At 39.4% G+C, this 22,788-nt stretch overlaps 1 protein-coding gene across 1 annotated transcript in view; it reads left to right on the top strand.

Annotated features, from left to right (window-relative positions):
• The window catches only part of LOC124789335 (tumor protein p63-regulated gene 1-like protein), a 101,101-nt gene that overhangs the window by 42,358 nt on the left and 35,955 nt on the right, over positions 1-22,788 (top strand). The window contains exon 5 of the mRNA XM_047256654.1: positions 14,894-15,027. Within this exon, the coding sequence (XP_047112610.1) occupies positions 14,894-15,027 (134 nt within the window). The remainder of the gene's footprint in view (positions 1-14,893; positions 15,028-22,788) is intronic.

Genomic DNA, 22,788 nt, shown 5'->3' with positions numbered 1-22,788 from the left:
AATTCTCTGTAATAATTGATCACAAGCCGTTGGTGGCATTATTTGTGCCGCGTGTCAGTCTCCCAGAATGAACAGCACAATGTCTCTAGTGCTGGTCATTGTTCCTCAGCACCTACAGTTATACTAACCGGTACAAGCTGACAGCTCAGCATTCTAGTGATGATGCTTTGCCCCATCTACCGACTGGATGGACCCTTCAACAGGAGGTCTTCTGCTTCCACATTGATGCTGAACATCAACATACATTGGGCCGTTTTCCCCTTACTGGCAAGTGTGTTACTGCTGCAACACGCCAAGACCCCACCCTGCGACAGGTCCTTCGTTATGTAAGCCATGACTGGCCCCATTATCTCACTTGTAGTTTGATGACAGGGCTCTGCCTTTGGAGACAACTTTCTCACTGACTCTTGGTTGTGGGTGGTGTCATCCTTTTGGATACTGAGACATATGCACATTGAGTGGCTATTCTGACAGAATTACATCGCTGGGTTTTGAGTTTGTTCCATCGGGTTCATGTCCAGTTTGAAGACGCTCGCGTGCTACCATGTGTACTGGACAGGTATCAATGGCGACATCCAAAAAATGGTCCTTAGTTGCACAGCATGCACCCGTCACCATGCAGCGTCCCATCAGTCCTTTGCCCCTTGGCCTATCCTCGCCTCCCTTGGGACCACATCCATCTTGATTTTGCAGGCCTATTCTTGGGTTCTATGTGGTTACTTTGTGGATACTTATTCAGAGTACCCCTCTGTCATAAGCATGGCATCCACCATGACAAAGACCACCCTTACTGCCTTAGCCCAAGTTTTGTCCATTGAAGAGCTCCCTCGCACCTTGGCCTCTGACAATGGCCCACAATTCACGGCCTCTACCTTTGAGGACTTCTGTGCCACCAATGGCATCAAACACATACGTAGCTCTCCGTTCCATTCCTCCAGTGGTGAAGTCTTGTCCAGTCTCGTCCAGACATGTAAGCAGCACATGGAGAAGGCTTTCGAATCCTCTGCCACTATGACAGCTTTTACTTTCTTTTTGAGGACTTATTGCACCACACTGATTAACCACCATAGCCCTGCAGCGCTCTTCCTTGGTCTCCAGCCTCAGATCTTGCTTCATCTGCAGTGACCGTTGCCATCAGAACCTTGCTTGCATCCCCCAAATGTTACACCTCTGGCATGGCCATGCGGGCACGCTCCTAGGGGAGTGCTGTGACTTGGTCGCCAGGAACAGTAGTGCCCAATCACAGGTGATGAGTTATGTTGGTCCACACACAGAAGGAGCTTGAGCACCATCACCACAATCAGCGTAGGCTGCAGACACAAGCATCCCCTTTGCAGCCCCTCTTCCACTGCCTTCTGGTGCCAATGTGCCACAATGACCAGAACCTTGGGTGGCTACTGTAGATGTCCCATTGCCACCCCACTCTGCCCTCTGGCTTTCTGTGGATCAGTGGTTCCCCTCGGAATGCCCATCTCCAGCGATGTTCCGAGGGGCACCGCTGACTGCACTTTCTCCATACAGCCTACAGTCAATGCAGCTGCACCTTCACAGGCACCTGCATTTCATCTTCCAGGGCATTTACACCACTAAGCACCAGTTTTGGGGAGGAGGGAACAGGTATCAGGCCGCGTGGATGTTGAATGCCCACAAGTACAAATGGATCTCGATGGCCAATAGAGGGCAGTGTTGCCGCAGCAGTGCATTCGCCTAGTGGTGCTCCACCATCTCACCATGTGAATACATCAGCCCATGGTGTCCCTTGCAGCCAGCATAAATACCACTCACTCAGTCATCTACTTCCTCTGATAGGTTTGTTTTCTATCTCCTCCATACTACTGACTACTCACCAATGACTTCGTTTTGTTTTTGGTTTTTCTCTCTGCTCTTGATTTGAATTGTGGTTGTACTTGATCTTTTGACAGCATTGTGTCAAAAGTTCGACGTACTTTGTTGTAGTGTAGATTGTTTTGCACTTTTTGTGTCGGGTCCACTGTTCATCTGCTCTGTCGCCCTCTACAGCATGGGTTTGAGTCCTGTCTGCAGGGGGTCTTTTTGCCTTGCCTTGTCATCATTTCTTGCCTGTTCACTGACATGTGCAGAGGTATCCTGTGGCTCATAGACAATGCAGTAAGAAAGTCGCAAGTGTGACAGTAAAATACAGACCGTCTGTAATTAAAATCAGGAAATTCTAACGCTTTTGGCCCTACTATAATTAACAAAATAAATATTTGACTTGAAGCATGGAAGCAAGGAAAATTGTAGGAAAGTTCTTATAGAATGTCAGTACTTTTCAATTAAAGGAGACTACTCACCTAAAAGCAGCAACATGGAGTTGTCTTTATTATTATTTCTTTATTTATTTCTCTCTTTTGTGGGTGCTTATTGACAACTCAACACTTCTACTTCTCAGTGAGTGTCTCCTTTCCTCCGAAAGTGCACATAAGCAAGAAAAAGTTTAAGAAAGGTTTCAAATTATGCTTGAAATTTGTTGGAAGTCACTGTGTGCTCGCTTTATGAAACATTTGCTGAATGTAGTCTATTTTCAGTAAGTGGTGCCCCACGGCTCTTAGATATTTGAAAAGTGTCAGGATTATTATCTTGCACTGCTGAGAAAATCTATATTTAAAGAGTCAGTTTCTTTCATCTGATCATCATCAGGAGCCTGTACACCAAATTGAAACAAAACTTAAATGGCATTACAAAGTTAAACTGCCACAGACCTGTTAACTGATGTAAATGTTAACAACAGCACATACATAATAAAATCTTACCCTTACATAAAACCATTTACAGCATCATATTAGGCAAATACTGATGTCAGATAATAATACCACTAATTTAGCACTGAAAAGAAAAGTATGAAATAAATGGTGATGTAACCCAATATCTAATATAATCTGAGAGTTTTACACTCCATTTTAAACAAAAGCAAGTTTTTCATGCATCTCAGTGTTTCTGATGTCATATCTTGTGAACTATGTGTTGTACAGTGATAAAATATTGCATATACAGTCAGTGAAATATTTAAATATTGTCTGCAAACTATATTACAAATAGAGTGGGTAGTGAATAAGTAATAAATTAAAACATCATGTGTGATGCTGAAGTTTTACCACATGAACAGTACAATTGTAGTAGACAATAAACTTTTTTTTTCTTCAACATTTTGTGTGTGTGTTTGGGGGGGGGGGGGGGGGGGGGGAGGATGTTAGTGAGAAAAAGTTTCACAAAGATTTGAAATTAGTGTAAAGTTTGCTGGAAGTTGCTATGTGCTCTCATTCTCACACACTGTATAAAATGAAATCAAATGAGCATATGGCATTTTTGACTAAGAGACCCCGTCTGGTGTTGATGATGAATGAAGTCTATCTCCATACCATCAGTCATGCTACCTCAAGAAACACAATTCTGTCCGTAATTATTGTCTTATTGTGTTAAACCTACCATAAGATTACAACTCTGGTTGAGTACACTATGACAGCATTTTAAATTTTCGAATTTGGTCAATAATTACACGAAATATTCAAAATGAACTTTTTGTTGCTCCTGGAAGCCTTTAGACAGGCAGCCTGCAACTGGTAATGGTTCTAGGATAGTCGTTTATTAGTGTAGATTGTTTTAAAAATAAATAGAAGGTATTCCACTGAAACTATTAAAGTATATGCACAAACGTACTCACATTTTAACAGCGAAATATAAACATGTGCAAAGAGGTACGGAAATGTTAAGTGCCAGTAAATGTCTGTTCAAGATTATAGTGCTAGATACTAAAACTGAATAAAGACTGAAGAACAATGTTTTAATAGAATGTTATGCATATGACACCAGAATTGACAGAGTTCTACAGTAATAGAAATTTCTGAGAAGAACTACATATTTGTTCTTGACACATTCTTCCAAAAGAAAGCAAATAAAAAATGGATTTGGCAGGAAGCAAATGTAACAAAAAATGAAATCTCTAGTACTTTATCAAGCAATAAATAAATTGCATCAAAATGAAAATTCGCTTGTGAATGCTGTAGTATTACAGAGAGGTAGAATGTTGTCTATTACAGAAAAACCCCATTTTTACATTCCCACATTTTATATTTTCCCGCATTTTACATTCATTTTTGTTGGACCTAACAGAATTCCTATTCTCTTCATCAGTGCTTGCCCAACATCAATGATTCCGTGTTACATTTCCCTCATTTTAAGTTTTCTTTGACAATATCACAACCTTTAACACTGACTTTCATGCAGATTTCTGCAAAAAGTGCATTATATTCTTGCTAAAGTCAGCCTTGGAACAAAGCAGGAAAAGCAGACTGTATGCAAAGCTATTGATCGTGTAACATAGTGTTAGTGCGGTAAGTAAGACTTTTATTGTCTGCATATTAGGTCATGGCTGCTTATATTACAGGTTCACAGTGTTGGGAAGGGTGGGGAAATGTGCTGAGTCTCAGCCTTAATGATAATCACGATCTGATGATAGTGACTCTGACAGCTCTCTTTCTTCAGCTTATTACATTATATTACAACAGCTTTAATTAATTTCTCAGTCATTTTATGAAAAACACCACTTTTGAAGACTTTCATGAATTGTTTTTTCTTCTAAGTGAAATACTCTCATCCGTATTAGGTACAAAGTCTTAGGTTGGCACGACTTGATGTCAGACATAAACTTCCTCTCAAGATGCTCTCTAACATGATGTATCATCCAGGACATCCCTGAACTGAGTGACTGTCTTGTTGGCAACAAGCCATAGATTTCATTCCTACTATTCTCTTTTTACAAAGACTGCCAGCTTTAGTGTTTTAACCAATATTGTGTTACAAGTTTCATTTACTTAAGTGGATAGATAAAAAATCTACTCACCAGGTGGTGGCAGAATACACACATAAAAGACAGTTATAATTGACAAGCTTTCAGAACCAGTGGCTCCTTCATGCAGAAGGGTTGAAGGGGAAGGAGGAAGAGTGAAGGAAAAGGACTGAAGAGGTCTAGGAAATGGGATAGAATTCAGGAAAGTCACCCAGAACCGCAGGTCAGGGGAGACTTATGGTAAGGGATGAGAAGGAAAGACTGATTGCTAGGGACTGCATCGGATGAGATTTGAAAACCTGAGAACTTAAAAGAGGAAGACAGGGTAATATGTAGACAGAGATTATTGCTTAAACATAATGCATGAGTTAATAAGAGTGAAAAGTTAAGTGCATTGTATGTAATGGAGGTGCTAGTGGGGTGGTGAAAAATAGATGGGAAAGACAATGAAAGAAATGAAAGATGTAGAAAATTAAAACAGAATGAAGCAAAGAGTAGTTACAGTGAAGTAATGCTGAGATGGAAAAAAATTAATCTAGGTTAAGGCCAGTTGGGTGGGGAGAACCAAGGACATGTAGTGCTAGTTCCCACCTGTGGAGTTCTGAGAAACCGGTGACTGGGGGAAGAAACCAGATGACGTGTGTGATAAAACAGGCACCGAGGTCACGAATGTCATGTTGTAGAGCATGCTCTGCGACAGTATATTGCAAGTTGCCAGTATACACCCTCTGTCTATGCCCATTCATCCTAATTGATAATTTGGTGGTAGTCCTGCTGATGTAGAAGGCTAAACAGTGTTTACATAACAGTTGGTATATGAAGTGTCGTTTCGCAGTTGGCTCTCCCTTTGATAGTATATGTTTTGCCAGTTACAGGTCTATCATAGGTGGTGGTATGTGGGTGAAGAGGGCAAGTTTGCAGCAGAGACAGTCACATTGATAGGAGCCATTGTCCTATGCACCCTCCTACCACCACCTATAATAGCCCTGTAACTGGCAAAACATATACTATGAAAGGGATCCTACCAGTGAAACGACATGTCATATACCAACTGTTATGTAAATACTGTTCAGCCTTCTACATCGGTATGACTACCACCAAATTATCAATTAGGATGAATGGGCGTAGGCAGAGGGTGTATACTGGCAACTCGCAATATCCTTTTGCAGAGCATGCTCTACAGCGTGACATTTGTGAGCTCGGCGCATGTTTCACTACGTGTGCCATCTGGATTCTTCCCCCAGAACTCAGCAGATGGGAACTAGCACAACAACATCTCCTTGGTTCTCGCAGCCCACCTGGCCTTAATTTACATTAATTTCTTCCGTCTCTGCATTTCTTCACTGTAACTACTCTTTGCTTCACTCTGTTTTAGTTTTCTACACCTTTCATTGCCTTTCCCGTCTGTTTTTCACCATCCCCCTCCCACCTCTATTACGTACAATGCACTTAGCTTTTCACTCTTATTAACTCATGCAAGATGTTTAAGTAGTAATCTCTGTCTGCATATTACCCTGTCTTCCAACTTTAAGCTCTTAGGTTTTCAAATCTCATCCAATGCAGTCCCCAGCAATCAATCTTTCCTCCTCATCCCATACGATAAGTCACCCCTGACCCGCAGCTCTGAGTGGCTTTCCTGAAATCAACCCCTTTCCGTAGACCTCTCCGGTCCTTTTCCTTCTCCCCTCTTCCTCCCTGTTCAACCCGTCTGCCTGAAGAAGGAGCCACTGGCTCCGAAAGCTTGCAAATTACAACCGTCTTTTATGTGTGTGTTCTGCCGCTGCTTGATGAGTAGCTTTTTTATCTATCCAATTAAATAATTTTGTCAATAATTGATTGTTTTTGTTGTTCAGTTTCATTTACTGTAATTTTATCTCTCACATTAGAAAACTACATCTTTTTAATGTGGTTTCATAAAAGACTTTTGCTTCTGTGTTCTATTTACACCATTGTACATAATCAGAATGAAGAGGGAAACCTGCATGTGCATTTGTACATGTCAGCACTCGGGCAGTGCCTTTGTGATTATCACAAAGGCAGTGGTCCACACAAACACACATTTCCTTCTTTATTCCGATTGTGTCCAGTGGTGTAAGCAAAAAATGGAAGCAAAAGTCTTATGTGAAACCACACAAAAAAGATATTTGTGTTATAATGTGAGACTTAGTGTTGGTAAACAATATAAAATTATGGTAAATTAAAGTTGTAACAAAATACTGGTTAAAACACTAAAGTTGGCAGTCTTCATAAACAGAAAATGATAGGCACAAAGTCTACAGCTTGTTGTGTCTCCTGTGCTTCCCTGTATTTTACTCTTTCCTGTGTTTTATACTTTTTTGAGTCAGACTGCTGATAAGTATAAAAAGGTGGTTTTATTGAATACTTGCTTTCAGGAGATGACAATAAAAGAACTGCAGATAGAACAATTAACAGTAGGAAAAAAACATTATACCCAGCTTTTGGAACTGTTAATTCCTTCTTCTGTGTGGAAAGATGCCTAGGTTGTGGTAGTCTTAAAGGAGGGATAGCTTACTCAGGTCCCAGATTGAGATGGATCCATGTATTGTGAGGAGGAGGGGAGATACAGGTGGAGGGGTAGCTTTCTCTGACACTTCCTCCTTTATCTTTGTTTGCTATCCTCTCTGACACCACCTAGCCAGACATTCTATTTCCTTTTAACATTGTTGTTGTTGTGGTCTTCAGTCCTGAGACTGGTTTGATGCAGCTCTCCATGCTAATCTATCCTGTGCAAGCTCCTTCATCTCCCAGTACCTACTGCAACCTACATCCTTCTGAATCTGCTTAGTGTATTCATCTCTTGGTCACCCTCTACCATTATCCTGTGCAAGCTCCTTCATCTCCCAGTACCTACTGCAACCTACATCCTTCTGAATCTGCTTAGTGTATTCATCTCTTGGTCTCCCTCTACCATTTTTACCCTCCACGCTGCCCTCCAATGCTAAATTTGTGATCCCTTGATGCCTCAGGACATGTCCTACCAACCAATCCCTTCTTCTAGTGAAGTTGTGCCACAAACTTCTCTTCTCCCCTTTTAATATTAGAATAAATGAATTGTGCAGAATGTAAAAGTTCTAAACCACTTTTGAATTGCACTTATCACGGACTTGTAAAGTGCATAGTAAAAATATATGCACAGATGGAAGGGAAGAAAAACTTGTAAGACAAGAAACAAAAATGGGTGTTATAAGAATGTATTGAAGCATAGTTTGGTCTACCAGATTACATCACACAGCACTTTAAGCATCTTCAGAAATTAAGATTATCTGGACATAGACCAAAATAGTATTTACTTGAGAAACATACAGCACTTTAAGCATCTTCAGAAATTAAGATTATCTGGACATAGACCAAAATAGTATTTACTTGAGAAACAGCAAAAGATGCTGTAATTTTAGTTCTATGAAGCAGGGAAACAAAGAATGAACATGTGTTACTGGAGGATAACAAGAATCACTTCAATGTGCTGACGGCACTGTACACTGTAGTGCAAATACATTTCAATGAATAATGGAAGAACTTAATAGAGCATATTTAAAAGTAGGTATGAAAGTAATTCTTCAGTTCTGAAAGTCATTAAACTAAGCCGAGATAATATGTAATCCACACATCAAACAGTAAACTCTAAAAACTAACAGCATAGTTACAGAATCAGCAGATGAATGGGAAAAGAAATAAACTGAAATGTGAAAATGGCTTGAAGTGCTTGTGACAAAATAAATATTTTTGAAAGAGTGTAATCTCAAGTAAATAAACAAAAGCCACAAAATGTCTCTTCAGTGCCTCTTTTTTGAAATGAGAGTGAACAGTGACTTTATCCAATTGTTTAGAATATTTCATTATTCCAGTGCTCTCTGTTGAACTGTTTTAGTTGATTATTTATTCCACAGTTATTTATCTCAGTATTTGTCATTTCAGAATCTACATCTACACTCTGCAAACCACCGTGAGGTGCATGGTGGAGGACATCTCCCATTGTACTAGTTATTAGGATTTCTTCCCATTCCATTCGCGCGTGCAATAATTATTCTGATCATATATTCAAGATCCCTGCGTGAGCGACACATAGGAGATTGTAGTATATTCGTAGAGTCATCATTTAAAGCTGGTTCTTGAAACTTTCCTAATAGACTTTCTCGAGATAGTTTACATGTGTCTTCAGTAGTCCACCAGTTCAGTTCGTTCAGTACCTCTGTGCACTCACCCATGGATTAAACAAACCTGTGACCATTTGTGCTGCCCTTCTGTTTTCTTTCAATATCCCCTGTTAATCCTATTTTGTACAGGACCCACACATTTGAGCAATATTCTAGGATGGGTGGCAAGAGTGATTTGTAAGCAATCTCCTTTGTAGACTGATTGCATTTCCCCAGTATTCTATCAATAAAATGAAGTCTGCCACCTACTTTAACCATGACTGGGCCTACGTGATCATTCCATTTCATATCCCTACGAAGTGTTATACCCAGGTATTTGTATGAGTTGGCCGATACCAACAGTGACTCTTTGATATTATAGTCATAGGATACTATGTTTTTATTTTTTTATTTTGTGAGGAGCAGTTTTACATTTCTGAACATTGAGAGCAAGTTGCCAGTCTTTGCACCACTTTGAAATCTTTTTAAGATCTGACAAAATATTTATGCAGCTTCGTTCAGATAGTACTTAATTATAGATAACTGCATCATCTGCAAAAAGCCTGGTGTCACTATTAATACTGTCTGCAAGATCAGTAATGTACAACATGAAAGCAATGGTCCCAACGCATTTTCCTAGGACACACCTGAAGTTACTTCTACATCTGACGATGACTTTCCATCCAGCTAACATGCTTTGTCCTCCCTACCTAAAAGTCCTCAGTCTTGTCGCAAATTTCACTTGATACTCCATATGATTGTATTTTTGACAATAAGCGTGGGTGTAGTACTGAGTCAAATGCTTTTCTAAAATCAAGAAATACTGCATCTACTTGACTGGAGGAAAGTGTGAGTTAGTTTTCACAAGAATGATGTTTTTGGAATCTGTGCTGGTTGGGATTGAGGAGATTGTTCTGTTCAAGAGACCTCATGAAGTTTGAGCACAGAATATGTTATAAATTTCTACAACAAATAGATGTCAAGGCTATGGGATGGTAGTTTTGTGGATCACTTCTGCTATCCTTGTAGACAGGTGTGACTTGTGCTTTTCTGCAAGAACCGGGCACAGTTTTTTGTCCGAGGTATCTACAATAGAGTATAGTTATAAGAGGGGGCTAACTCAGCTGCAAATTCAGTATAGAATCTGATAGGGATTCCATAAGGCCTTGGAGCTTTGTACAACTTTAATGATTTCAGCAGTTTCTCAACCCACTGACACTAACCCTTGCTCATCCAACTTTTCAGTGGTACGAGGATTAAATCAGGGCAATTCTCTTGGGTTTTCCTATGTAAAGAAACATTTAAGAACAGAGTTAAGCATCTCAGCTTTTGCTTTGCTACCCTCAGTTTGTTCCTGCCTCATTCACTAGGGACTAGACACTAACTTTGGTCTTCTTTAGTGAAACAGTTTCAAAATCTGAATTCAGAATTTTGACCTTCTCTGTGTTCATCCTCAATTTCGGTGCTGGTGTAATCATTGAGTGTCAATTAAATATCTTAAGTCCATTTCCTGACTTTGTATCAGATCAGAATGTCTTAAGATATTTCATCAGGTTGGCAAATAGAAATTTGACTTTTGAATTTTTTAAAGTCAAGACCAACAAGTCATAATCGATCATACAATATAGGCTTTCATGGCCGGTGTTGTCTTCAGTTAAAACTTCCGGGCTGCGAGGCCACAGTCGATGTATAAAATTTCCACCTAACGTTTTGTCTCCATCTGCGGGAGACATCTTCTGAAGTCATTCGGCTGCTGCCATTGAGGCTCCAGGTACTCTCGCATTTATAGAGCACGTAGAGGACATGGCCATTCGTCATGTGATCCTGACATTATGCATATCTTTGGAAGGCGTCATCATTCTCGATTAAGAGTAATCGATTGTCATTCTGCTGGCGCAACGTCGACATCCATATTTTGTCCAACTTTAAAACTTCGTCTTTTCTAATAAAATTATTATAGTGTTTGTGAATCGCTATTGCTTCTCTATACATGCGAGGATGATAATGGAATGTTCATGCTATAACGCTTGTCTCATTAAATTTAATTTCGTGGTTCCCATCTCAAAAAACGTGCTCAGCAACGGCCGATGAGAACCACGAAATTAAATTTAATGAGACAAGCGTTTTAGTATGAATATTCCATTATCATGCACACATGTATAGAGAAGCAATAGAGATTCACAAACACCATAATAATTTTAAAAGAAAATATGAAGTTTTAAAGTTGGGCAAAATATGGATGTCAACATTGTGCCAGCAGAATGACAATTGATTACTCTTAATCAAGAATGATGACGCCTTCCAAAGATAGGTATAATGTCGGTATCACATGATGAATGGTGGTGCCCTCTATGCGCTCTATAAATGCGAGAGTACCTGGAGCCTCAGTGGCAGTAGCTGGACGACTTCAGAAGATGTCTCCTGCAGATGGAGACGAAACGTTTGGTGGAAATTTTATACTTCGACCACGGCCTCTCAGCCCGGAAGTTTTAACTGAAGATGTCTTATTTGATTTTATGTTACTCAGTTTGGCTTTGTTCAGCATTTGCTTGTCAAGTAAACTTTGATTATTATGAATCTGTTTGCTTTCATTGCAGCTATAGGACTTTGCTATTTAACTACATTGGGTCTTTCCCAACCCTTCTTACTCTGGTATGTATCTGTCTAAATTTCATTGTACATCACTCATGAATTTACCCATTGATACTCAACATTTTCAGCCCCAGAAATGAATGTTTAATACTGACTACGTGCTTGCTGTTTGTTTCTTGTTGCAATTGCTAATCAGAAATATTTTATGGTCCCCTTTAACTCCTGTGGGCATTGATACTGTAAGAGTCTCATGGCCAATGCTTCTCTCCTCACTGTCTACTGAAGATTAAGGAAGAATGGACAGAAGAGCTGTGTGATGAGGTTAATATGAGTCACTTAGTCAGCTGATTATTAAGAAGGTCTGAAGGAGGAAACTACTGTTCTCTTGTGATAAACTTGTGTTGTTGTAAGCTCTGCATGTGCCTTCATAGCAAGAGGGAGATGGAAGGAGTATTATACATCACCTACACAGATGGCTCTTTCTACCTAAAGCTGTTGTGCTTCCTGTGGAAACCATGACACATTAGCAAATGGATGTCATGTAATTTAAAATGTGTTTCTTGAAGGGAAAAGAAGAAGTGCCAATTATGTGTCATTCTGCTCTCCTGACCTCACAAACACTGTTCATTGTTGACAATTTTGCACTTTGGTGATCAGTGCCTGAAAGAAAGTTGTGCAGATGAGTATTTAGCCTGGGAAACTAAACTTTGCAAAGCTGTCTGTTTTGAATGTAAAAGACTGGTGGTACTGCATCACTAGAGAGATCCTTTTTTCTGGTAATACCCTCAGACTGTGTAGCAGGCAGCCTGTTTTCTGGTCGACTGAGGAGTGCCACTGTGGAATCAGAGATAAGTATTTGTGGCTTTTTTTGTGAGTATTCAGTTGTGTAACATCTGTTGAGCTCACTCAGACTGTGCAAAGAAGATTAATATTTTAATAAACAATACTTCCAGTATTATCAATAGTTGCCTTTAATCCACCCCATTGGAAAAAATTTATCTCGCCATTGCTCTATCAAACACAGAGCAAAGTATGGTACTGATAGGGGATTCAGTATGCGCAATTTTTCCCAAAATTGTTTCAAGACATCTGCATGGCTAGGTTGCCTGAAAAACCCTTTGCAGGTTGAGGACTGAAGTGGAGAGATTCAATTCCAGGGTAATTAAACGGGATGTACTAGGAATCTGAGAGCCCATTTTCAGAACACTAAACTGGTAAAATGAAGGAGTAGTACTTGTTTAATGGAACACATCTGAACCACCTTCATTTTGTGGATGGCATTGTATTGTTTGCCTTAAGGGCCAATAAACAACAAATAGAACAACTTAAAATAGCAGGTTTCTGTGTAAATATAAATTAAAATAAGGAAAAAACTTTATAATAAGACTGGTTGGTTGGTTGGTTGTTTCGGGGAAGGAGACCAGACAGCGAGGTCATCGGTCTCATCGGATTAGGGAAGGACGGGGAAGGAAGTCGGCCGTGCCCTTTGAAAGGAACCATCCCGGCATTTGCCTGGAGCGATTTAGGGAAATCACGGAAAACCTAAATCGGGATGGCCGGACGCGGGATTGAACCGTCGTCCTCCCGAATGCGAGTCCAGTGTCTAACCACTGCGCCACCTCGCTCGGTCCAATAAGACTGAAATAATTTACGATGGCTATGTCAGAAAGAAAATAACACAAATTAACAACTGAGTCATAGAAGCAGTTGATAACAACTGAATGGAAGACAAATGAAACAAACAGAAGATTGAAAGTGACTGCGGCTATTTTGAGAAAGTAAATAGATTTTTCAAAGTGAAGATTATGGTGTGCCCAACATGGTAAGTTTACAGTTGGTGTTTTTTGCTTATCTTGACTAGTGGTAATGAGACCTGTGCTTGTAATACAGAAATATTGAAAAACTGAGGGATACACAGTGAAAAATGAGGAGATGCTTGTTAGAAATTACCAGAAGAGACAGGAAAATAAATGGAGTTGAAAGAAGAGCAACACATTTTGCATTACTGAGAAAGAGGGGAAAGAGTATTGGACACAATACAGGATTTGGGGGTGGACATCATTAAAACCAAGGTGTTCCTCATTGTGGCAGGATCTTCTTGCGAAATTTCAATCACCAACTTTCTCCTCTGCAAGCAAAAATATTTCATTGGCGCTGGCCTACATAAGGATAAACAATCATGATAACAAAAAAGGGAAACCAGAGCACACTTGGAAAGATGTGGGTGTTCATTTTTTCTGCACACTGGTTGAGAATGGAACAACAGAGAATTACTGTTAAAGTAGCTCGATGAACCCTATGCCAGACACGTAAGTGTAATTTGCATTGTATCGATGTAGATGTGAAAAGTATCAGCAAATAGAATGGAATGGAAATGTGATTATGATGAAAATTAAGTGGACTTGAGTGAGATAAATAGCCACCAGATGGGTGTTAGTTGGACCTACAAATTTGTTTCCCCCCATATTCGAAGAAATAAGGCAAAACCTAGACTGTGTCCTGATGGGACAAGATGTAAAATGTGTCCTGACGAGAATGACATTAGATAAAATGCAAGAGCGGTATAGATTTGTGTATTTGTGTCTTTAATTGCATGGAAAAGTCTAAAGGTAGCATGTATCTACCAGTGAATGTTCCATGACTAGTGGTGGTGGGGGTGTTAATAATGATAATCTTATTTTAGTTTTTCAGGGTTGCGAAATCTGAACTGAACTACGGTGTCCTGCAAATACCCCAAAGCTATTAGAACTGTTGCATTACTTCTGTTCTATTCTGTCAACAAGCTAATAAATGATTTTTGCCACAGTATTGATTAAATGTCTCATATCAACGCAACCTGTGCAACACTGTGTTGCCTTGTTGACAAAACTTGTAAGAAATGGATTTAATAAATAGTGGGCACACTGAATAACCTTTGTTTTGGAAGTATATAACTTAATTTTGTTGACCTGTACTGTAGGCACTAGTATATTATTAATAATTAATATTACTTGCATTTCTACAGCTATTACTATTACTGACAATTGTTAGAGCTGTTTCTGCTGATACTTAAATCCAAGTTTAACTGTCAACATTCCATGATATGTAGTTGACCAGATAAATGTAATGAATGAATTTTTTTGCTTATTTAAGGAACTTTAAATTTAGTTAGTGCAATTTCAGATTTTATGCAAATTAATTTTTAATTACAGTAGAACATGGCAGTGAAGTCAACCAATGTTATTTTGAATTAAGATCATTCTGTAATATAATATTTTGTCAGTACCTTCACATGTGTTGTATTTAAGACTATTATGTGGAAAGAAGCTTCTGTATGAATCCAATAGTCCAAATTAAATTTCAGGTCACGCAATGTACGTGGATTACGTGCAATGTGGAATCGAGGGGAACCATTAACATTTACCAAGAGATGGAATCCATTTAATAGTGATATACCTTTTACAACATATACATCTCACCCACTTCTGTGGCACAAAGGTAAGTTTAATATATACTATACTTTGTCAGGATGGTTCATGTATGTGTGTTGCATAGCTTTCAGTGCTTCTGATCTGAAGTACGCAAACCCCTATACAAAGTGAACATCGTGCTTGTTCACTCAGTTTCAAAGTATGGAACCACTTTAACTTCAGGAAACTCAGATTTTTAGAGTGTCGCTGATGTAATACTTTCGTGTTTGTTACAATGGCATTTACTTTCAAGGCCTCTGTTCAAATATTGCAAATAAAACATTGAAATACAGACAGCCCTCTTTCTCATGGTCATTTGGTGCCTACGAACTACATTCAGGGTTGCCACAAGTTCTGGAAATCAGGGTAATCAGGGAATTTCAAATGTATCAGGGAAATACCAGAAAAAAAAAAACCATTGGAAACACCTCGTTTTTGTCTCAATAGATGAAATGGTTTGTTTACTGAGATGTCACGCATCGTCGCTAGCTGGGCACAGCTGAGTACATGCAATGCTTCCCTACTCCCTCATTCTTACTGCTTCTCCCCTTCCTACCACTCCCCTCAGCTTGGAGTCAGTGCTGCCACCAATTCATGCAGCTAGCCTAGCGGCTGCCAATGAGAAGTGGTTTGTTTGGATCTGATTCTCAGAGGTCGTTGAAGCAGTGGCCAGAGATGGCGGTCATGTGTGCATGAGTTGTGTCCGAATGATTGTGTGAATGTGTGTGCACCCGCATTTTCTGACAAAGGCTATGGCGAAAAACTTAGTTATGAGAGTGTGTCTTTTCTATGTGTCTGTCTATGGCTCAGTGATGATCTTTTCGGTGAGTCGCTACCTATCCTCATTAGTATTGATTCTCAGAGTATTTGTGCAAGTAATCTGTTGCATGGATTGATTACTATGGTCTCATTTCATCAACATGTTGTCCATGACAAGTGAACAGCTGGCCACATGAGCTGACTTTCATGATGGGCCAAAACCGTATGCCATTGCTGTGCTTACCTCTAACAGATTGGGCCTGACAATCTGAAGCCTATAGTTTCCCACTAATGTGTGGGCCCTGCCTGTAGTATCTAGTCTCAGCGATCTGCCCACAGGCCAGGACTGTTTGTTTGTGGCGTAATGCAGCAGATTTTTGTGGTTTATCCATGGACCCAGAACTGTGGTGCTTCTTGGCAGACCAGAGGCTCCGGGTGTTGGATTTCAGGAATTGCAACTGTCTCACCACAACTACATTGTACAGTGCAACATTTTATAGATATTTTATTTATTCTAGTACATTTTGGCACTTCGAAAGTAGTTTATATGTTGGAAAGTGTGGACAATAAGAAAAAGAAAATTGTGGCCATCTCTGGCACTTTGAACGCACATAGCATTTAAACTGCCAGTGACTGCCACAATTTTGTTCATGCATTTCTTGAAAGAAAAATCACACAACACCTGTAAAATAATAGACATAACACAGTGGGCCCCCCATGAACCGTGGACTTTGCCATTGGTGGGCCAGATAGCCGTACCATAAGTGGAACCACAATGGCAGTGTATCTGTTGAGAGGCCAGACAAATGTGTGGTTCCTGAAGAGCGGCAGCAGCCTTTTCAGTAGCAGCAGGTGCAACAGTCTGGGTGATTGACTGATCTGGCCTTGTAATATCAATCAAAACAGCCTTGCCTGAGCTAGTACTGCGAACAGCTGAAAGCATGGGGAAACTACCACCATAATTTTTCCCAAGGGCATGCAGCTTTACCGTGTGGTTCAATGATGATGGCATCCTCTTGGGTAAAATATTCCAGAGGTAAAATAGTCGCCCATTCGGATCTCCGGGTGGGGACTACTCAGGTGGACATCGTTACCAGGAGAAACAAAACTGGCATTCTACGGATCGGAGCATGTAATATGAGATCCCTTAATCGTGCAGGTAGATTAGAAAACTTAAAAAGTGAAATGGACAGGTTAAAGTTAGATACAGTGGGAATTAGGGATGTTTGATGGCAGGAGGAACAAGACTTCTGGTCTGGTGAATATAAGGTTATAAATACAAAATGAAATACAGGCAATGCAGGAGTAGGTTTAATAATGAATAAAAAAGTAGGAACATGGATAACCTACTACGAACGGCACAGTGAACGCATTATTGTAGCAAAATTAGACTCGAAGCCCACATCTACCACAGTAGTACAATTTTATATGCCAACTAGCTCTGCAGATGATGATGATGAGATTGAAAAAATGTATGATGAGATAAAAGAAATTATCCAGATAGTTAAGGGAGATGATAATTTAATGGGGGACTGGAATTCGATTGTAGAAAACGGAGGAGAAGGAAAAGTAGTAGGTGAATATGAACTGGGCTCAAGGAATGGAAGAAGAAGCCACCCGGTAGAATTTTGCACAAAGCAGAACTCAATCATAGCTAACACTTGGTTTAAGAATCGTGAAAGATGGCTGTGCACATGGAAGGAACATGAAGATACTGGAAGTTTTCAGGTGGAGTATATAATGGTAAGACAGAGATTTAGGAACCAGGTTTTAAATTGTAAGACTTTTCTAGAGGCAGATGTAGACTCTGACCTCAATTTTTTGGTTATGGACTGTAGATTAAAACTGAAGAAATTGCAAAAAGGCAGCGTTAGGGAACAATTGACAAGAACAGGGGAAAGGAATACAGTAGAAGTATAATGGGTAGCTTTGAGAGATGCAATAGAAAAGGTAGCAGAGGATCAAGTAGATAAAAAGATGAGGGCTAGTAGAAATCCTTGGGTAACAGAAAAGATGTTGAACTTAATTGATGAAAGGAGAAAATATAAAAATGGAGTAAATGAAGCAGGCAAACAGGAATACAAATGTCTCAACAGTGAGGTCAACAAGAAGTGCAAAATAGCTCAGCAGGAATGGCTAGAGAACAAATGTAAGGATGTAGAAGCATATATCACTAGGGATGAGGTAGATGCCCCATACAGGAAAATTAAAGAGACCTTTGGAGAAAAGAGAACCACCTGTATGAATATGAAGAGCTCAGAGGGAAAACCAGTACTAAGTGAAGAAGGGAATGCAGAAAGGTGGTAGAAACATACAGAGGGTCTATACAAGGGAGATGTACTTAAGGCCAATGTAATGGAAATGGAAGAGGACATAGATGAAAATGATGTGGGAGATATGATATTGCCTGAAGAATTTGACAGAGCACTGAAAGATCTAAGTGGAAACAAGGCTCTGGGAGTAGACAACATTCAATTAGAACTACTGATAGCCCTAGAAAAGCCAGCCATGTCAAAATTCTCCCATTAGTGAGCAAGATATATGAGATAGGTGAACTACCCTCGGACTTCAAGAAAAATATAATAATTCCAATCCCAAAGAAAGCAGGTGCTGACAGATGTAAGAATTACCAAACTATCAGTTTAATAAGTCATGATTGCAAAATACTAACACGAAATCTATACAGACGAATGGAAAATCTGGTAGAAGCCAACCTCGGGGAAGATCAGTTTCGATTCCTTAGAAATGTAGGAATACGCGAGGCAATTCTAACCCTACAACTTTTCTTAGAAGACAGGTTAAGAAAAGACAAACATACATTTATAGCAAATGTAGACTTAGAGAAAGCGTTTGACAGTGTTAACTGGAATACCCTTTTTCAAATTCTGAAGGTGGCAGGAGTAAAATATAGGGAATGAAAGGCTATTTGTAATTTGCACAGAACCATAGGGCAGTTACAAGAGTCAAAGGGTACAAAAGGGAAGCAGTGGTTGGGAAGGGAGTGAGACAGTGTTTTAGCCTATCCCTGATGTTGTTCAGTCTGTATATGGGGCAAGCAGTAAAGGAAACAAAAGACAAAACTGGAGTAGGAATTAAAATCCAGGGAGAAGAAATAAAAACCTTGAGGTTTGCCGGTGACATTGTAATTCTGTCAGAGACAGCAAAGGACTTGGAAGAGCTGTTGAACAGAATGGACAGTGTCTTGAAAGGAGTGTATAAGATGAACATCAACAAAAGCAAAAGAAGAATACTGGAATGTATCAGTTGATGCCGATTAAATCCATTGATGCCGAGGGAATTAGATGAGGAAATGAAACACGTAAGGTAGTGAGTGAGTTTTCCTACTTGGGATGCAAAATAACTGATGATAGTCTAAGTAGAGAGGATATAAAATGTAGACTGGCTATGGCAAGGAAAGTGTTTCTGAAGAATAGTTCTGTGATTGATGCACTGCTGTAGGTGATGTGTGCACAACTAGCAAGCAAGCAAGATACAAATTTCAGAGTATCTGGGCAGTCGGCATCAAATATTCAGTGATGAGGATGAAGATCTGGAGAACAAATGGAAAAAATTCAAAGGCATCGTGCAATATGCCCTAGACAAGCATGCTCCGAATAAGGTCTTAAGGGATGGGAAAGACCCACCATGGTGTAACAGCCTTGTTAGAAAACTGCTCCATAAACAAAGAGAACTTTTGTATCGGATTCAAGAGAAGTAAAAACCTACCTGACAAACAAAATCTGAACAAAGCAAAAATGAGCATATGGAGAGCAATGAGAGAAGCGTTCAACATTGTGAAATTAAAACTTTGTCAACCAATCTGAGTAAAAACCCTAAGAGGCTTTGGTTGTATGTAAAATCAGTAAGTGTGTCAAAATCATCTATTTATTCACTCAGTAACCATACTGGCACCGAAACAGAAGACAACAGAGATAAGGCCGAAATACAGAATTTCGTCTTCTGAAATTGCTTCATCGCATAAGATCGTAACACAGTTCCTCCTTTCAGTAATTGTGTGAACATTGAAATGGCAGATATTGAGATAGCCAATTGCGGAATAGGAAAACAACTACAATCACTTGGTAATGGTAAGACATCAGGAGCAGATAAAATACCTATAAGATTCTACAAAGATTATGTAAAAGAACTTGCTCCCCTTCTAGCAGTAATTTACCATAGATTGCCTCAGCATTAAAGGGTCCCTAATGACTGGAAGAAAGTGCAGGTCACTCCTATTGCTAAGTCTCGTTGACATCAGTTTGATGTAGAATTATGGAACATGTTTTATGCTAAAAATTGTGATGTTTTTGGAGAATATAAATCTCCTCTATAAAAATCAAAGTGGATTCTGCAAACAGAGAGCCTGCGAAACTCGGCTCACTCTGTTCCTCCATCAGATCCACAGTGCCATAGACAACAGCACTTAGGTTGAACTCGTGTTCCTTGACTCCATGAAGGCATTTTGTAGTAGTTTGCCTACTTTGTTTTCTTCATTTGTTGTCCTCCGTGTCAACGTACTGGCTGCTACACTGGCTGAAAAATGGGTTGTGGAAGTACAACTACTGCCTGCTGTAAATGATGTAACCAACAGATGCACATTTGCATTTCATTGTCTTTTACTTTCACTGTTCACAACCCCCCAATATTACCCAGTTATATGGCCAATGTGCTATTGCTTTAATTTTTCATAAGCCTCATTAATAGGTTTTAGGCAAACATCCACATACTGCTACAATAGTTTACTGAAACTTCCTGGCAGAATAAAACTGTGTGCCCGACCGAGACACGAACTCGGGATCTTTGCCTTTCGCAGGCAAGTGTTCGACCAACTGAGCTACCGAAGCACGACTCACACCGGGCGTGAGTCATGCTTCGGTAGCTCAGTTGGTAGAGCACTTGCCTGCGAAAGGCAAAGATCCCGAGTTCGTGTCTCGGTCGGGCACACAGTTTTAATCTGCCAGGAAGTGTCATATCAGCGCACACTCCGCTGCAGGGTGAAAATCTCATTCTGGAATAGTTTACTGTTGAACATTAGGAGCAGTAAAAAACATAACCACATAATCCACAGTTCTTTCATAATAATCAGGTACATATGGAGCAGACACTGTCATTGGTTTAACACACGGCCTATTGGTGTAACACTTATCTCACTGTTAAGTTGATGCATTGTTGTAGTTCTAACCAACACAGGTTCCTTGTCTGAAACTCAGCCATGGACTGACTGTCTCGTGACAAAAAATCGAGCTCTTATGTGTCATCACAATAATATATACTGAAACTACACATTGTTTGAAGTGAAATTTATGGAAATTACAATTAAAACTTAACTCATTAAATTAACTGAATACAGTGAAAAATTGTGTCTTTTTAACTGTTTCTTCTGCTTCAAGAGTTAGACCGAATTATTTGTTTAAATTGTAAAATTAACAAATATAGTTATGCAAACAATACTTTTGAGAAAACTGTTAATTACTTTGGAATTAATTAAGGGCTGGCTTTGCTAACATGTTTTTGAATAGAGCCAAATAGATAATTTTAATATTACTAGCATTTCGTCTTCCAAATGTTTATCATTAGTGCAGAATTTATATTTGTTTATATGTCAACAATAGAGTTTAAGTTACAAAACAATTACTGATTTCACTCTGTAATGAAAGTTTTAACTAGGAATAGCCAAAATAAATTAGAAAATCAATTACCTACATAAATCTAAGCACAAAATTAGATCTAGTGTTATATTCTTTAAAACTGAGGGCCAACCTTTCTCTTATATGAAAATACAGATTATACTCGCGTATGTTAAAAGTAATTAGTTAGAAGTGAAAAAATGAATTTTAAGGACACAGATGGCAAAACAAGAGGGGAAGTAAAAAACTCCCAGCTGCTTCATCTCAATTTTACACCATCCTGCACTACCGTCTAGTGGAAAAATTATGAGTTTATAAAATATCAGAGCAGATTTGTGACTAGATTCAAGACTTCCTAGCAGATAGAACTCAACATGTCGCCCTTACTGGAGCAAATTGACTGATGTAAAGGTAATTTCCGGAGTACCCCAAGGAAGTGTGATAGAACTTTTATTGTTTACGATATATATAACTTATCTAATAGAAAGTGTTGGATGCCCTTCAAGGCTGTTCACAGATGATGTGGTTGTCTATAACAAAGTAGCAATGCTAGAAGATAGTAACAATTTGCAGAATGGTCTACTGAGAAGTGAGAATGGTGCAGGATATGGCAGTTTTCCCTGAATGTAAGTAAGTGTAACATATTATATATAAAAACAAATATGAGGTGACTTACCGAACGAAAGTGCTGGAAGGTCGATAGACACACAAACAAACACAAACATACACACAAAATTCAAGCTTTCGCAACAAACTGTTGCCTCATCAGGAAAGAGGGAAGGAGAGGCAACAGTTTGTTGCGAAAGCTTGAATTTTGTGTGTATGTTTGTGTTTGTTTGTGTGTCTATCGACCTGCCAGCGCTTTCGTTCGGTAAGTCACCTCATCTTTGTTTTTATATATAATTTTTCCCACGTGGAATGTTTCCTTCTATTATATTAAGTGTAACATATTGCGCATACATAGGAATAGAAACCCACTACTGTGCAGCTACACTATTAATAACAAACTGCAGGAAACAGTATCTACTGTAAAATGTCTAGGAGTAACTATCCAGAGTGACCTTAAATGGAATGAATACATAAAACAAATAGTGGGAAAAGCAAATGCCAGACCCAAATTCATAGGGAGAATCTTAGGGAAACATAACTCATTCATGAAGGAAGTGACTTGTAAGGTGCTTGTTTGACTGATTCTTGAGTGATGTTCATCTATCTGGGATCCTTACCAGGTAGGACTGATACAAGAGAGAGAGAGAGAGAGAGAGAGAGAGAGAGAGAGAGAGAGAGAGAGAGAAGATTGAACGGAGAGCAGGGTGCTTCATCACAGGATTGTTCAGCTGGTGCAGAGGCTTTACGGAGATGCTCAACAAACTCCATTCTCAGATGTTACAAGAGAGGCAATG

Source organism: Schistocerca piceifrons, chromosome 3 (genome assembly GCF_021461385.2).
Source record: "Schistocerca piceifrons isolate TAMUIC-IGC-003096 chromosome 3, iqSchPice1.1, whole genome shotgun sequence".
In the NCBI taxonomy this organism is placed as follows: domain Eukaryota; kingdom Metazoa; phylum Arthropoda; class Insecta; order Orthoptera; family Acrididae; genus Schistocerca; species Schistocerca piceifrons.
This window is presented reverse-complemented; position numbering and strand designations above follow the sequence as displayed.